Source organism: Corvus cornix, chromosome 1, assembly GCF_000738735.6.
Source record: "Corvus cornix cornix isolate S_Up_H32 chromosome 1, ASM73873v5, whole genome shotgun sequence".
NCBI lineage: Eukaryota > Metazoa > Chordata > Aves > Passeriformes > Corvidae > Corvus > Corvus cornix.
In genome coordinates, this window is record NC_046332.1 from 87782654 (window position 1) to 87800386 (window position 17733).

Consider the following 17733-nt stretch of genomic DNA (forward strand, 5'->3'; position numbering starts at 1 on the left):
AGTCCAAAATATGGATTATGATTTGGCTGACTTGCAAGTCAAAAGTCATGGCTGACTAGGGCTGTTTTACAAGTCCAAACAAATATCTGAAAAAAACATCTAAAAATGACATGGTATTATTTGTTATTTTGTTCTGCATAACGGAATTCAGCAATTTAAATTCACCAGTTATGACTAAAAAAACTAATTCCTTGGCCTTCATATTTCCTATTTATGCTTCATCCAGAAGCTTAGTGCCATTAAGTAGTAGCTTTACCCTCCAGTCAGTGACCAGTGGCTTTAATTCCTCATAACTCATTTGGTAAAAGGTTATGGGGTAGTTTTGTCTCCTTAGCTAACTGTTGAGTAATGACCAGGTAGAATATTGCTGTAAGAGAACTAGTTTTCACTTTCGTTTTTTCATAAAATGTTCTTTCAACAGGCAAATTTATGTGTGACTCATATGTGGAAAATAACATGGGCTTAAATAAAGCCTAGCAATTAACTTCCTTCCTCCTCCCCTCCAATTTTATTCATGTCTTACATGTTGAGGACTCGTTAAATGAGAAACATTGATTGCTGACAAAGAGTGTTATCATTGCCTGTCATTACACCACTGCTTTGAAAATGAGGCTTTGACAATATCCAGTGGCATTGTGCTGCTGTTTCAGAAAATATTTGTGTGGGATGAAGCAGCACACGGATTTTGTACTCAACAGGGGTGCCAGGTGCCCTGAGAGGTGCAGCAGCACAGGACTTCCTTCTTGGGCTGAAGTGGTTACAGATCAAGCATCACTTTCTCATAAGGTCACGGAGCAAAGGAGGGTGGGCAGTGAGCTGGTGACAAGCGTTTCTGAGGCATTCAGCCTTCAGCTGGGCTGCTTTTGTATTTTTCCCTTTGCCTTGCCCACACAAATTTACTTAATTTACCCAATTTACCCTTTTCTTCTTACAGCTCAAACTGCTGGAGCAATTGAATGCAAAGCTGAGGTCACAACGTTTTGGTGAAGATTAGCAAAAAGAGTGATGGGGATGGCACAATCCCCATGCTTGGTGCCAGCATGGCTGGGCAGATGGTCTGACTGGGCTGCAAGAGGGTTTTTTCAGCATGGCTTAGGCAGTGGGATTTATAAGGACACTTTGAATTTAAGGTGTAATTCAGTGCAGTTACTACTATCTCTTTTGGCTTTGGGTCAAGGTCCACAGAGGAGGACAAGGAGCCTTCCAGTAGGAAGATCAGCCTGAGAAGCCAAAGGCATCAGTGATACTGGCTCTTGCACTGGAGATTATTTTGGAGGGAACATGGGGGCAATGAAAACGCTTTTCAGCTTGAGCAGACCCCAGGCTCATCCAGCCTGCAAGTTTGCAGAGAGTAACCTCCATGCAAAAAAATCCCCAAGAAGTGGCTGGTTTTGTACTGTGCTGATGCACCATGTGGTGCCTGGGAGCCTTGATCCCTGACTAGAGACCCTAAGGCTAGCATAATGCTCAGGAATAACATTACCCACAATGGATATTTCCTAAAATCAAGGACTGTGGCATAAAGCACTGCTGACACATTTATCTGACTGGGATATCATCACTGTGTTTTTAAAATGAATTAGAGTGACTGTGAGATTAACCTGCAAATAGAGCTAACAAAATGACAGTTCATAATGATTCTTGCATTCCTTCAACAGAAAATACTGCTTAGACAATCTAATGGATGAAGATGAGAAAGACAGGGCAAAGAGGTGAGCATCTTTTCTTTTATAACTCTCGGTGATGAGCTTGATACTGTTTGTTGCTGCAGAAGCTGTTTTATCCATAATCAATTAATCAAAGAGCAAGAGAGTAAAATACATTCAAACACAACTTGAAACACTGCCATCTCACAGACTCCTACTCTTGGCTGCACTGTAAGAAGAAAATAACCTAGCAATGTTTCCTGTGGAAAATGTTAAAAAAAAGCCAAGGCATTGATCGTTTTCTTCACATTACTGCAGAACGTCAGAACTGAAGCACCAACAACATACTTCTGCCACTACAGTACATCATCTGAGCTTCCAGAGTACACAAAAATGTTGTGGTTTTTTTTCTTTAAATACATTTTGCAAAAGAAAAAGAACAGAAAAAGTGGAGGGTTTTCCCTATTAGAATGGTCATTTATTCACCAATGCCTACCTCACAGCAATGAGAAAACCCAGAAGTTACCTTCAGAGCAGAGAAAGACCACGAAAAGTCAGCCTTAAACTGGCACAAACCTATATTCACATACAGTCTGTACTCCACTGAGTCCCAGTTGATGGGAATTCATTGTGAACCCTTTGTTGGGAGAGAAAAGGTGTGTTTCAAGGCAGAAGACCTGTGGCAATGAAACCCTTAATAACTGTCAGAGCTGACCGGCATCTGCAGTAAAGCACTTTGGAAGCATTCGAGGTTATCAATGCCTCAGCCCGCAGTTTAATTACTTTAGAGAGAGCCAGGGGTTGCCCACATTTTTCCCCTTGGTTCCCTCTAATGAGAGTATTTCCAGTCCGGGCACAAGCAGTTGATCCAATTTCATCTCTTTTGATTCCTTCTCCGCTTCTTTCCCTCCCCGCAGCTTTTTCTCACTGATATAGGTCAGCACAGGCTGCAGCCAGGCTCAGCTGTTCCCCTTTGCTTCCTTTTGGAGGGTGCAGAAAGGAGCCCACCTTGCAGCACTGCTTCGCCTTCTAAAGGCCTGATCATCTTCAAGATGTTTGTGTGCTAATTGTATAGTAAAAAAAATTTCATTAAATGAATACATATATGAAAAAAATAGGATAACACGTATCCTCGCTATCGGCAATTGTCATCACCATCTGGTATGGTTTTCATGCCGTTTGTTCCCAGAAGGAATTTTTGTCATACCCTGGGGCAGGCCTCTATCAGGGTGCATAAAAAGAATTGTAACTTCAAAATTAAAAAAGGAAACTGCTTCTTCAAATCGTAATTTAAGTTCATTTTGCTTTTTAGAAATAAAGCTAAAGTTGAAATTGAGTTTGAAATCATGAGATGCTTCATGAAGATCTAAAGTTAATACATTATACTGAAACCACTCTGATTAATTCAGGTTTTCTTCCAGAGAAAATCAAACTTAGGAGAAGCTATTTGATGAATATTCTGCTGCTGTGTCTTGTAGACTGAGGACTCTCACCTGTCCCATACCACAAGGGAAACACTTTTTGTTTTTCCTCTATTTAGTATAAGGATTGTGTCCCTCAGGGCTGAGAAACACCAGAGGGGATTAAAAAGCCCAGGAAATTGTTCTCTCCTTTTATTTTCTCCGTTAAAAGTAGGTGAAACTGGAAATTTCTGGACCTAAGTCTTTGGGGATGGACTCAAGCCAGGAGCTGAGTTTCTCAGGTTAGGTATATGTAGAGGTACACATACACACTGTGTGTATCTGCAATGTATTAGGCATGTACAGGTTGCATTACACAGACATGAAAAAGAGGCACTTGCACTCTCACCCCTGTATCAGGTCTGTAGTATTTGGCCAAGATATATAACTCTTCCTCCAGGAAGAACACTGGTTAAATTGAGCCCTGTTCTGCATCATCTGACTCCCTAAGGCGCAGCTTCACTCCGAAGACCTGAGGACTAAAATGTGGATATGATGGCACCACACTCGGGAGCAATGAAGACCTATGTGAGGTTTTCTGATCTTCCAAGATCAGAAGCCATAGTTTCATTTTCAGTTCTTTGATACTAGATGAGGTTTATTTTGTTTTATAGATTTATTCATTCGAAACAAAAGGTGTGCTTTGTGCACTTTTTTGTCTATTTGCTCTTCTTTCAGTTTGCTTTAATAGTATATAATTTTAAAATACTTTTTTTGCAATTCAGTTGAATTCCAAATTCCAACCAAAACCAGCTTGAAGTGAACCATGAGAAAGTGCTTAATCATGAAGACTACTACCTGCCATTTTCCACTGAAATAAAAAGTAAATTTAAGAATCTGAATGAAGGTATGTAGTACAGTTACTTGCATTGGTGCATATATAGTACACTCCACTGGACAGCCAAAAGAAATCTGAAATTTAGTGTAAAGTCACATTTCATTGTAAATTAGCAAAATGTAGCATCTACTAGTCAGTAAGTCTGTCTGTCTAAGACAACAACCAGCATATATGTGAGCAAATAAAAATGGCTGTTAAATTGTTGATTTTGATCATTCTGAATTCAGGCTGTTCTGTATTGCCTTTAGCTGTATTCACTGATAGTCCTGATTTTGTTCATACTGTGTCTCCTCCTCCCTTTGAATATGCTGTCATCTTTGTGGAGTAGCAAGGAGGGAGGAGAACTGGGACAAGTAGTATGGAATTAAGACAGAGGTTGTTTTGGCTTACTGTAATTGTATGCCCTAGCAGTGAAGTAAGCAAGGCTAGAAAATAACCTTCAAAGGGAAGTGATGAAAACTGTCTTATTTCATACATCTATAACTGTACTAAACAAAGTATTTTCAACTGTGCAGGGATCGTTTTTATCATTTTTCCCATTTTTCTCTTTTTTTTTCTTTTCAAAATTTTACTGTGATCAACGATTCATATCTTGGTAGAGTTATTTCCGCTAGAGGAGTTTTTATATTTCCTTTGTGAATAAAATGTCAAGTGTTAAAAATAGATACTTTATATTTCTGTCAAGGCTTTTTTGTTTTTTTTTTTTTTAAAGCAATGCATTCCCTATTGACAGTAGGTGGTTTATTTGATTTTTATGGAAATCTGGGCTCTTTAAGCTTAAAATGAACTGAGGATTGAATTATGAGGAAGTAAAATGTTGATATTCTTAACGTTGCCCTGTACTGTGGAGAAATAGGATAAGGCTGGAGCTTTGCACATCTTGTTCTGACAGCCTTTTGCAGTGTAATAAGAGCAAGCTGAAATCAGTCAGGCAGTATCCACCCAATCTCTTGTGTTCAAAGCTGTAAAATAATCAAGCATTGGCTTCTATCCAGTGTATCTCCAAGTGTGATCAGGGTTGAGAGCAAGACAAACAAAAATTGCCCCTCTGTCACCAGTATCATCCAGAAGCCTCTGTAGTGATTTCTCTGCTGAAAACGTTTATTGCCGTCCTGGTCCTTGCAGGGGATGTAGATGCTGGGCTAAATTCTGCTCTGATTTTCAGCAGTGTGCATCCAGAGCTGCTTTGAGGCACAGCCAGAGTTAGCTGGGACTGAGAAACTCAGAGTGAGAACCGGCCTCTTGTCTTTTCTTTCCCTTCTACATGTAACCAGATTTTTAGGTCTTTACTTAATTGACAAGGCAAATCTCGTCCGCTTGAGGACCTTTCAGAAGAACAAACAAACCTCCTGGGCTATACTTATTTCTATTTCCACATGGATACAGAAGTCCAGGTGATAACCTCTGAGTTGAACAATTGTCGTATTCACAAGAACAAGTCAGAAAATGCGTGTGTACAGATTGGCATAGAGTTAAAAAAAACAAAGTGCACATGCTGAAAAGATTATCAACAGCCTTAATGACAATGTAATGATGGTGCCAAAACACCCCAAATGAAATCCGATCCTTTCTTCCTGTGAGCTCTTCAAACACAGCAGCAGAAGCAAGCTCTCTCTGAGGAATCTGCAAGCTAAACAGACAAGGTTGGTGAAGAAAGCTGTAGAGTCTTCGTTTTACAGCTAGAGACTCGGGGCACTGACATTAAGGGGTTTTCCCAGTGGCACACAGAGATTAAATGCAAGCACTGCTGGCACTTCCAAGACCCCAGATCTGGCAACGCATCCCAGCCTCAGACCAAATCCATGCTGATGCTCTCTCTCCTGCTTGTCCTTGTGACCTTGGAAAGGAGACTGAACAAAGTGGCATATGAACCAGATGGGAACTGCAGCAACTTCTACTCAGGTCTCTGTTCTTAATGACTGGAAGACAGCATCCTGATTCTTCTCTGCCAGCCTGGAGGTAGGCAGAGCACCTGTGACTAAAGTGGGCAGGTCCCTCTAGAGCAACCCAGCTCCAGTGCAACAGCTGCAGGACTGGGGTCCCTCTCTTCTGTTAAGACTGCGCAGATGGGTGTGATCCGGTCTCCATTCTTCTTGTTTATGAACAATTTTAGTGTCGTCACAGTATTCCTATTTCTTCTCATTCTGAGTCCCTCCCCAGAGACTGCATGAATTTTTAAGATCCTACATATGTCTAAGGAGATGGACAGAGCTCCTTCAACTGCAGGCTCAATGCCGACCTGATAAGCTCAACCAGAGTGTCCAGAGGCAACACAGAGGAGTGAGCAGGGCCTCCATCTCCCGTCTGGGCACTAAAGGTGGCTCAAAGAAAAGACCAGGAGGTGGGAACTGTTGCCTCCTACTTGTCTCTGCAGCTTTGCTGGAGTCCAGTGTCCATCTTCACACGCTGATGCATGCAGCAAGCTAATTTTATGTATATACATTGCAAAGAGCAGGTACATGATCATTTTCCTTCTTGGTCTGCTCATCCTTTTTTTCTTTTCCCCTGTCTACAGGGCTTCGCGTAACAAGTCTGAGAAGAAGAGGCGCGATCAGTTCAATGTTCTCATCAAAGAGCTCAGCTCCATGCTTCCAGGCAACACTCGCAAAATGGACAAAACTACTGTGCTGGAAAAAGTCATCGGCTTTCTGCAGAAACACAATGGTAAGATTTAGTGCAGCTCTTCATGCACTTGCCAGATAGTTACTATAATATCCCATTTCCTTCAGTGATTTTCAGAATGGCTCGAGCGACCTAAAAGTGTCAACATAAGGTATTAAAGGTTTTTTTCTATCTCATCAAAAAAGATCATTTGCAGACACTGTGCTGTCCAAATCCATCTCCTTGTTTGCTCTTCAGTTGAAGATGACTCTCAGCCTGCTAGAGAAGGGGGCAAATGGCAGGAACCAAGGGAAAGAGGGCAACAGTGCCCTGCAGCACTCATGAAGAGGACAGATGCTTTGAACAAGAGAGATTTGGGAGCAGAGGGAACATTCCCTTCCTTGAAATTTGCAATATTCTGAGCAGAAGAACAAAGCATTCGCCCCAGCGTCTCTGCAGAAAAAATGCAGGGAAGCAATCTGTTCAGCACCCCAGCTCCTCAGTGGACTGTGTAGGACTCAATTTTCCACACTGAGCACAAAACTCAGACCAGAAAGCGCCTCAGTTTTTGAAGCTGGCATCAGCAAATTGCATCCACAGATAGCTGACATGCTTCACCCAGTTTGCACAAGCAGAAGCTAAATCACATGTGCACAGCATCCAGTTGCAGTAGTGAAGTTCAGCGTCGGAAAGTCAGGAGTTTATTTTTTTAAATGCTTGCAGCAGTGACAGAAATGTACCTTCACAGAGGGCAGAGGAGATTTCTGACCCTGCTGATCTACCCTCTTTGGTCTAGTTTCTACTCCATGGGAGGAATGTGCACTGTGGCCTTCCTAATGCTTTGACACCCACCAGCAGTTGTCAATCGAAATGCTTCTCCCTTACGATTCAGGGCACTGGTTTAAAATGGGGCTCTCCTGCTCTGCCCCTATGAGGAGGTTTCAGTGGGTGACCGTGGGGAATGCCCCTGGTCCCAGAAAGCAGAAAGGGGTCTCATAAGATGATGCACTAGGTCACCTGGCTTACCTTTGCTCACCCAGCACCTCCCTCCTGCAGTCTCTGGAGAACTCTGGGTGTAACAGGAAAGACCATGAAAATTCTTACATCATGACTCCCAACAGAATGGAGTCAAAATGTCAATCTTACTGAGGTAATAATTGTAATGGCTCTGTCATTAGAGTGCCGTTTCTCCTTAAATGAATTTTGGCCACAGACAAGATAGAATCATAGAATTGTTTAGGTTGAAAAAGACATTTAAGACCAGTGAGTCCAACCATTAACCTATGGTTTTGCACAGGAGGGGATGACTAGGACATCTCAAGGTTTAATTGTTATATAGACTTTTTAAAAAATTATAGTAATAACTTACCTTTATTTTTTAAGCTGCCCAAGGCAAAGGAAGATGTGAATATGCTCAATTATAAAGCTAAGCAAAAAAACAATCACCCAAGATTTAAAATAATTGTATAAGTGTAGCTGAAGGTCCAAATAATTTACTCTAAAAGGTGCTTTTTCTTGAAGAACAACTAGGTAAAGAAAAGCTTACAGTCACAAATCCTTCCACAGCAATTAGGTCAAAATGTGACTGGGGTGCACTTGCTAAAAAAAGAAAATGTTATCTATTTTTTAACCAGATTAGTAGTCACACAATATAATACAAAACATCAGCATTTAAAATTGTTGATTATCTTCAGCGTGCTTTGGATCTGGTTTATTGAATGATATTTCCCTTTCGTTTGGTAGGCTAAACCAAGATTTTAGTCATAACAGAGGAGGTAAATTTTCAGATTTTTTCCTTCCTAAACAGCCTCCTTCATTATAATCCACAGAATCTCCCAAATCTCAAGTAATTCTCCCAACAGTCACCATTTCATGTACATTAGCTTTCCCAAGCTACAGGTCTGCTGAAAGTATCCTACGTTCTGAAACTACCTAAAAAAATCTGATGGACTCTTTTTCCTTAGTCTGGTTTTCAGTCCTGTGTGTAAAACCACGGGGGCTGTGGAGAGTTGCCGTGCTGCCAGTGACAGCCCCCAGCAGTGCAGAAAGCAAGTGGAACAAGCTGGTAGGAGCAAAGGGCTGTACCTCCACTAATACAGCCTGAACGGAGGCTTTGATTTCTTTCTCGCTGACAAAATGCACAGGCTCGTATAAATTTACTGTCTTTAGTATCATTTATCCATTTGATTTTCTCTGGCCAGTTTCCTATGTGCTCTGAATAGGAAGCGTTGGGTGTTACATGCTCTGGAAGTGTTAATCAATAGGATTAATTAGCAGGAGGTGCTGAAAAGAGAAGACAGTCTGTGCTCAATGTCCCCTCACTGCTAGAGCTGAGTGAGGGAGCACTCCTAGAGAAGCAGAGTGAGCTTCAAACTAAACCAGCTCAAGTTTCTCTAAATTAGAGCTGTCCCCCAGAATCCTGTCTGACTCAGGCAGAACTAACATAGTGACTGTTTTCCAAAGGAAAACAGTGCAACCAGCTATCCAGTATGGTCCCCAGTTTCAGTGCAAAGCTGTGAGTTGTTATCCCAGTGTGCCTGCACCCCTCCATGGAAAGTCTTTGGGGAGCAAGCTCTCTGCAGGCTGCTGTGGGGTCAGGACTGGACAACAGTGGGGCAGATCTCCTCTTGGTGCCTAATGGGCTGACAGCAGAGGGTACCCTGCTCTCCAGACAGAATTTGGGATGAGATGCTGGTGCTCCGTTCCTTCTCCTGTGTTGGGGTCCCTCCCCTGCCGTGTAGCCCTGGGAGAGGGGCCCTGAGGGCACAGACACGGGGTTTCCCTGCCCCTGCTCTGCCTCGTTCCCATTGGTTGGTTTGTGTTCCCTGCGCGGGCAGAAGGACCCTTGGTCCCGTGACTGGAACAGTTCCTGGGCAGAGCTCCGGCCATGCGGCTGGAGAAATAAACATCTCTCTGAAACAGCTATCAAGAATCTGTCTGTCCATATATATTTCCTTTCCACGGGACTCCTGGTTTGATATATGCGTGTTGCAGGATCCCCACTGCAACAAATGGTGGAGAATTGAGAGCAGAACGATCCCCGATCCCTAAGCAACTGATTTGTGTGAGTAAACCCTGGAAACTTTGGATTCCTCTTCTTGGTTTTGCTTTGCTATTCCGTATCTAAACTATGGAGGAACGGTGGGAAGACTCTTGGCTCTCAGAGCCGCATATGGACATTTATCTTAAACTTAAAATGATTCTTGAACAACGATTTGTAAATTTTAGCTTGATTCAAGCTCAAAAAGAACTGAAACACTTCCTGGCATGGTTGTTTAAGAACTTTTTCTATGTTTCTTGGGGTTTAATTCTTACCAAGGGCTTTTGGAAAACCGTTTGGACACAGTTAATATTGGAGTCAAAATATATGCCGATGGAAGAATATTTTCGTGAATATTATTTAGTTACCGAGACTGTTGAGCAATGTCAGCTGTGTCCTGGCGAAGGGAAGCCTGGCGCAGGGACCGTGCGGCCCAGGCCACGTGCACCGAGCGCTCTGCGAGCAGCAGCGAGGCAGTTCCCGCGCACGGGCGGAGTCACCCGAGCCGCAGTGTCGGTGGCGGAGCGAGGCGCGGCGGGAGCGGCGGGACCCGGCGGTGCCCGCCCGGCCCAGCCCAGCGCGTGGTGGAGCGAGCCCCGTGAACGCCCGACTGAGAGGGGCGGCGCGCGGGCGGCGATGGCGGTGGAGCGGAGCCGCGCCCAGCCGAAACGCGCGCTGGAGCAGGGCGCGGGGGAGTCATCGCTCGGGGGCCCGGCCGAGATGTGGGTGCAGCGCCCGGCAGCGGCAGCGAAGCTGCGACCAGAGGAGGCGACGCACAGAGAACTGAGCGGCACGGCCCGGCCCGGCCCGCGCAGCCCCGAACGCGACCCCGGGAAGAGCGCGCAGGCACCAGCAGCCCCGACAATTCCAACACGGGAGCGACCGAAGGAGAGAGCAAAGACGCAGCGAGACAGAAAACAGCAGCCACTCGGAAAAAGGAAAAGATCATAGTAGCTAAGACCTTAGGGATAGTAAAATGGTATAATGTTAAGCAAAATTATGGTTTTATAACAAGGTGTGACAACCAGCAAGACATATTCGTGCATAGAACTGCTATTAAAAAGAATAACCCTGAAAAATGCATCCCAAGCTTGGGAGATGGAGAAGTCGTGGAATTCAAAATTATACGAGGTAGAAAAGGGTTACAAGCATCGCAGGTCACTGGGCCTGATGGTGTTCCTGTAAAAGGCAGTATATATGCTAAAAATCGTAGTCATGTTAGACAGTATCTCTATTGTAAGTCCCCCCTACAGTCTCCTCCTAATCCCACCTTTCCCTTTTACCCTATGTCCTATTACCCCCAGTGTATTCCCAATCCGTTTTTTCATCCATGGTTTCCCTCACAAAACCATGCTTTTGCCAACTGTTTCCCCAGAAATCCCTTTCCAATGCCGAGTGGGGGATGAAAAGGGGGAGGGAAGAAGTTAAACCCTCTCCTGCCTCAGTTTCCCCACAAAGCATGCTCAGAGAATTCTGTCTCCCTTCTGTCAGCCCTAAGATGTTCCAGAGAATCTGTTTGGACATTTAAAGACTCAGGAGGGTGGCTTGTTTTGTCTTGAAACGGTTCTTGTTATGTTTATCCAGTTGTTTTCATTCTCCTTTTATTAAAATAAAACGGGTGAGGTGTTGGGGTCCCTCCCCTGCCGTGTAGCCCTGGGAGAGGGGCCCTGAGGGCACAGACACGGGGCTTCCCTGCCCCTGCTCTGCCTCGTTCCCATTGGTTGGTTTGTGTTCCCTGCGCGGGCAGAAGGACCCTTGGTCCCATGACTGGAACAGTTCCTGGGCAGAGCTCTGGCCATGCGGCTGGAGAAATAAACATCTCTCTGAAACAGCTATCAAGAATCTGTCTGTCCATATATACTTCCTTTCCACGGGACTCCTGGTTTGATATATGCGTGTTGCAGGATCCCCACTGCAACACTCCTGGGCTGCCCTACACCACGTGGCTGAAGGTAGGCATGGGAGAGACTGGTGGCAGTAGCACCAGTGTAAAGCTGCTGCAAATGCTCGTGATTCTCTCTCCTTTTGGAAAACAGAGCAATAGCTCTGCAGTTTGGGGTCACAGCCCTTAGGGGCTCCTCTGAAGGAGCTTTCTTGCTGTTCCCTGTTTGGCACAGAAGCTATAAGCTGAACCCTCTCTAGCATCCTTATTGAAGCTGTAGATTGCAAATAGCAATTTGACATGTGCTAATCCTTGCCCTGATTTTAATTTCATGCAAAGTAGCTTTATGTTTTGATCAATACCCCAGTAATGCTGCTTGAGGCCAGTGGCCTTGTGAATACAGGCTCCCACTGAAGTCAGTACAAGTTGACTTGAGTAAAAAATGAGGAAAACATTTCAGGCTTGAAAACTGCAATTTTTGAATACAAAGGTTATTTCTCTCTTTTCATAGCAACTCATATGTAGTATTGCAGATGGAAGTTAATTTGAATTTTACAGATGTAAATGTTTCATTTGTCTAGAAGTCTCAGCACAGACAGAGATTTCTGAAATTCAGCAGGACTGGAAGCCTTCATTTCTCAGCAATGAAGAATTCACCCAGCTGATGTTGGAGGTAAACATGGATATAAATATATACCTTTCCTAATTTTGTCTAGCACTCATGGAAACGCCCATGCATTTAGAATAAACTGTCATCTGCAGTTCCAAAAAAGAAAGTTTTGGGAACTGCTGTATTTGACCATCAAGCAGAGCTGTCACTGGGACAAGGGATTAAAGTCCCCACTTGTTGCTCTTCCCTCTCAGCGGTACCATTGCGCTGTGCTGCTCCAGCCTCCAAAGCTGTGCAGCGACTCCCAACAAGAGCAGTTCAGGGCAAAGATTCAAATCACAAGTTATATTTTATTTTTACAAACAGAGGTGAGGTAAAGGGCACATGGCCATTTTTCTCCTGTTCTTGGAAGGCGTTATTATCATCTAATATTTATGAAAACTAGCACCTGAAACGTGATGGTGTCGTGTCCCTCTAGTGCTAGGTGCTGTACAAGCAGATAAAGGCTGACAGCTCCTCTTGGCTTGATACAGTTAGTACTTCCACTCTGATTTGCAAGGCCCTTATCAAACACTTTTTATTCTTGCATTTTGCAATCATAGTTTTTAAATTATAGCATAGGTTTTTTAATGCTAACTGGGATCTGAAGGGAGGCGACTCAATGGTGTTTATGTAGGTTCAAAATGAAAAGCAAATGAGTTGCTAGAATGCATTTTTTCTCTCAGTAATAGCTCGAACTGCCTTTAGCAAGGGTCTTCTCCTGTACTAAACACATGGATGTTGCATGGCCCCACAGTGTCCTTTGAGAACAAGCTTGTTCTCTCACAAATCATGTGAACATGGCACATGATCCAGGCTCTGGTGGTGGTCAGGGAAGGATGTTGGGGAACAATTTCACCCACCAAGGAGTGGCATAAAGCCAGGGCGTGTTTCTGGCTCCCAGGGGCTGGCAGTCCCTTGGCCATTGCAATTTGTTGTGATGAGGCTCCCCTGGACCAATTTTATGAAACACTTTGCTCCCATTGCTCTGACAACCGCCCATTTCCATCTCAGTGCACAGGAACTTAACCCACATAACTCCTTCAGTCTGCACTGAAATATGTCCCTCAGACTGCAATAAATTGGCTGTTTTGACAGGCTGGGCCTTTGTTGATTCTGCTTGTATGCTACACAAATTTTAGATTAAAACAATCGCTTTTGGTTTCCCAGCTTATAAATCACCATCTTGCTACTGTGATTTTCCATGCCCTTCAAGATAACATTGGGTATTGGGATGTCCTGTTGTGCCAGATGTTCATCATTCCCTGCTATTTTGCCTTTCTACTAATCTTCTTTTATTAGCATTTGGACAAGACTGCTTGAAGTTTTTCCCATCCTGTTATTAAAAGATGAGAAGGGTTTTTTCCAAGCACTAATTCAAAAGACTCAAGGCATAATTGGCTGCAGTAATATATCAGCTTTCTTGAAAATGGCCTTTTCTTACCCCATTGAAAAGGCTGTCACCAAATTATAGTGAGCATTAGGCTCCGTTTGTCCATCTAGGACTGATGCAATAGTAAAACCTTTGAAGAGGAAAATGCTCTCTTAATGTTGGAATGTCCAGTCGCAAGTAAATAAAAATAGAATTATGTATGCACACATTAACTTGATTTTACCACAAAATTCTGATATGAATCACTGTGTATAATTTGCATTGGATATGAAATAAAGACCTGATTTTTTGAAAACTAACAACCTTCACCATAGTAACGTGCACGATCCAACTGCCTTGTAAAACCACTGCTCTCTTATACGGGTTAACAGCTATCATGCTTTTTTAGAGAACAGCTTGAATGTACTGCACTAAAGAAAAACATATTCTCTGCACCTAGATTAACAAAATCAAACTAACTATAGCAGCTGGAGGGTTTTCAGAGATGCTAAGCACACACTCTTCTACTGGAGTATAAGTTATTGACTTGCTTTTCAAAGGACTGAAGCACTAGCAGATTCCCATTGACTTAAATAGTTGTGGGTGCTCAGCATTCTCTGGAAAAAGGAACATATGTTTGTGTCTTTATTCAAGGCTTTGTCTTTTCCTTTTTTTTTTTTTTTTTAAACAATTAGCATTTCCCAGTGTTCTCAGAATTCTTTCCCTTATTGAAGTCAGTGGGGGGGAAGGATGTGCTGTGGCTTACGAGATCAGCTGCAAGTCTGGCTTGGAGGCAGGCCTGGATTTGCAGTATGGTTCTGTAACACTGTGGCACTCTGATCAGGCTGTTTGCAGTACACCTGTCTCCTGAGCAGGTGTGGCCACTGGAGTATAGTCAAACCCTGCTCTGATTCAGCCGTGCTTGCAGTGCCTTTGCTGCTCAAATACTGCTGGCAATGCTGACTCCAGAACAACAGGGAACTGACAGGAAGGACCCAGACTTGCTCCACTTGAAGGCTTGGGGGCCTCACTGGTGACTCCCTAATGACAATGGGAAGGTTTTAATATATTGTCTGAGCACCTACTGTTGTGTCTTAATTTTTTGGAGTGTTCTCCTTAGAGTGATCTAAAGATCATGTAACTTTAGTTCACTCTGAGGAGAATGCCCCAAAAAATTAAGTTAGTCTTGCCTTAGATCTCAAAATCTACCTAGGTTTAATTTTGAACAAAACTTAGCTCAAAACTTGGCAGCTCAGACTAAAGAAGAGAGTCATTTTATAGGTGAAATTGCTCCTGTGCAGAGGGTGGGGATAATGCTGACATTTCCCTTCAGTCCTTAGGAGTGAAGGGGCTTACCACAAGATGGGACCAAAGTGAGGAAGAAACTCTGCAGAATGAATTTCTCTTGGAATGAGTAATCTAATACCATGCCCTTTAAAATAAATCACTCAATTAAAACTTAGGCTAAGGATTATTTGATCATTTGCATTGCTTTTACTTACATGAAAGCCCAGTAATATACAATGTTACATTAATACAAACTGAGATTTATGGGGTTTGTGGAGAAGTACCATTTTGAGATAGGACTGCATCCTTTCATCGTGCTTTGATATTTACACAGAGCTCAAATGTTCATTTTAATAACTTCCAAGGGATCCAGTCTTAGTCATTTTGCATTATTAAAATGTGTGATTAATTTAAAAACTGAGACATGAAATGTTCCTGTGAGCCCTTTGTTGCTTCAATAGTAGGTTTTACTAGACTACAAAGAGTCTTGTAAAAGTTAAATCAGACTGTAAAATCAGAGAATTACTGTTCTGCAACTTGAGATAACATTCCTGTAACTCGATAACAATATGGTGCCAAAGTCTGTTTTGATCAACACATGATGAGATGTCCTGTTTACACCACTCATTCCTATTAAAGCACTCTCGACTTGTCTGTTTTCCTTAGGCATTGGATGGCTTCATTATAGCAGTAACAACAGGTGGAAGCATCATCTATGTGTCTGACAGCATCACACCTCTTCTAGGGCATTTACCGGTGAGTAATTCTGGCATTGGCTTTTCCACCACACATGGTAGAATTGGGCACTGCATTTTTAGAAACAGATGTAAAAGGGTGCTGGGGGTGGTGTTTTCCTGAAAATGTAGTGAAGGAGTTTGTCCCTGCATTATGCTGGCTGCTGCTGTTGCTCAGCTCTGTATTCTCTCTGTTTGATTCATACCCTTCAGGTTTTTGTTGCTATGAGGCACTTCTTGAATGGAAAAAGCTCTGCAGGAATAGTCTGGCCAGGGGAGGGACAGGGTGACCTGGCTGATCTTTTCCATCTCTGATTTCTAAGCTAGCAGAGAATAGCACCAGTGATGCTGGCAGCCCAGTGAGGAGCTCGTTAAGGGCCTTATTCTGCTCCCGCAGAGGTAAAGGACAAAAACCCCACTGAATTTGGAGTTAGCCAGAGGCCTCTGACGAGCTCTCTCTGCAGCTCAGCTGTGCTTTCCCAAGGGGAGCGCACCAGGAGGCGCTGCTGGAGCCGATGCTGGGTGCATCCCTACACCGGCCCAGCTGATGCTCAGTCTGGCACATTCAGCTTCTTTATCTGTGTGCTGCTGTGGGAGACACTCCCATGTGCATTGGCTTGGGCTGGAGGAGCAGGGGAGAGGGACTGCTCCAAACCCTGGTCCTGTTGCTAAGGCTGCTCTAGGAGAAATGGCACAATAATTACGGATTAATCCTCATGCTCATTTTTAGTATCCTGGTCTCAAATAAATACATGCCCAGGAGAAAAAATTAGCTGCCAAATCATTATTGTACTACCCCCTGCCATGTTCTTAAGAAAATTACAATTCTTTTTCTCTGATTTAGTTTTTCACCAAATATGTGTTATGTTTTCCACCCAGACAAATGTATTTCACACCACTACCTTGCTGGAATATGAACAAAAATTATTTTCTTCTGAGACAAAAGGAACTTGATGAAAAGGCAGCAGCTCCTGGTAAATGCAAAAATATTGCTATGCAACAACAGATTGAATGAGTCTATCTATTTCAATTTTCTTTCATCCTCAACAGTTAAGAAGACTAGTACTTGACTATTTTTTGGCATGGGCCTTCACTTCAAGGGTGGGGAGAGCTCTGTCGTGCACACAGGCTGTGGGGTTTTCATACACTTACTGTTTTCCATGCAATTTCCTTGTCTTTCATTATTTGGAGGTTTCATTGGTATCCCTTCCAAATCCTGATTCTGAGTGGAGATGGTAGATTTGCTTCAGGAAAGTATTCCTCCTCAGGAAGACACATTTCAGACCCTGTGCCTAAAATCTGAAGCCCTACTGAACATGGATAGATTCAGGTTCATAATTCCTGAGTTGGACCATCAGAAACTAAACTGTTTTTCTCTCCCAAAGACATGCCTTGTGTGATAATCTTACATGGCATCCAGCCCAAAATAAGGCTGGACATTACTTTGTATAGAAGCAGCATGTGGCAGTCCAAGTCAGGGACCAGCCTGACTGGGCTGGAGGTGGAGAAGACCTTCCTGGAGCTGTTGGGGTGGTAATGGTTAACAACTGCCCCACCAGCCCACATATGCAGAAGGAGCATCCCAGAGGCCACAACTGAACAAGCAATAGAGGACTCTGCCTGCCCCAGGTCGGCAAATCGCTATGGCTGTGGGCAGGGGCCCAGCTGAGGGTGCATCTAGGTGCACACTGGGTATTTTAGTCCTCTGTTGCCCTTTCCATATGGGTTTTTTTAAGTTTTAAAACTGATCAGAGTGCTATCTGAAAAATCTATGTGGCTTATTTAGTTTACCTTGAGGATCTATTTGTAAGCTGAATTCAGTCACTGTTTGAGGGACAAAACACCAATTCTTTTCCCTCTGTGACAACAGGGAAAAAAATACTCTGCAAATCTGCCTTGAGCAATGAAAGGAAAGCAAAACTGGGCAGAATGCAGAGCAGGGCTCTCTGAGGGCCCCTGTTAAGAAAACTGATATATTTTCTCTCATTAAAATCATAGAAGTCTCCAATACTGAGAATAAATATATCCAGTTCTCTTTAATACAGCTTCCCTTACTTCCATGGAGTATTTTCAAACACAAACTTCCCTTGTTGTAATTCTAAAATTTTTTTTTTAACAAGATCTGGAAGCTACTGCTAGGGTCAGTTGAGGTGGAGAGCTCTAGCTCACATGGTAAGGTTGACTCCAGCTGAAGTGAACTCAGGGAAATCTGATCACAACTCTT

The 17733-nt window shown here is 43.3% G+C and overlaps 1 protein-coding gene across 2 annotated transcripts in view; it reads left to right on the top strand.

Annotated features, from left to right (window-relative positions):
- NPAS2 (neuronal PAS domain protein 2) overlaps positions 1-17733 on the top strand; it is a 107090-nt gene that overhangs the window by 49463 nt on the left and 39894 nt on the right. For both annotated transcript variants that reach the window (XM_039548723.1, XM_039548732.1), the window contains exons 2-5: positions 1659-1712; positions 6460-6608; positions 12049-12140; positions 15442-15531. In XM_039548723.1, coding sequence (XP_039404657.1) covers positions 1659-1712; positions 6460-6608; positions 12049-12140; positions 15442-15531 — 385 coding nt within the window. The remainder of the gene's footprint in view (positions 1-1658; positions 1713-6459; positions 6609-12048; positions 12141-15441; positions 15532-17733) is intronic.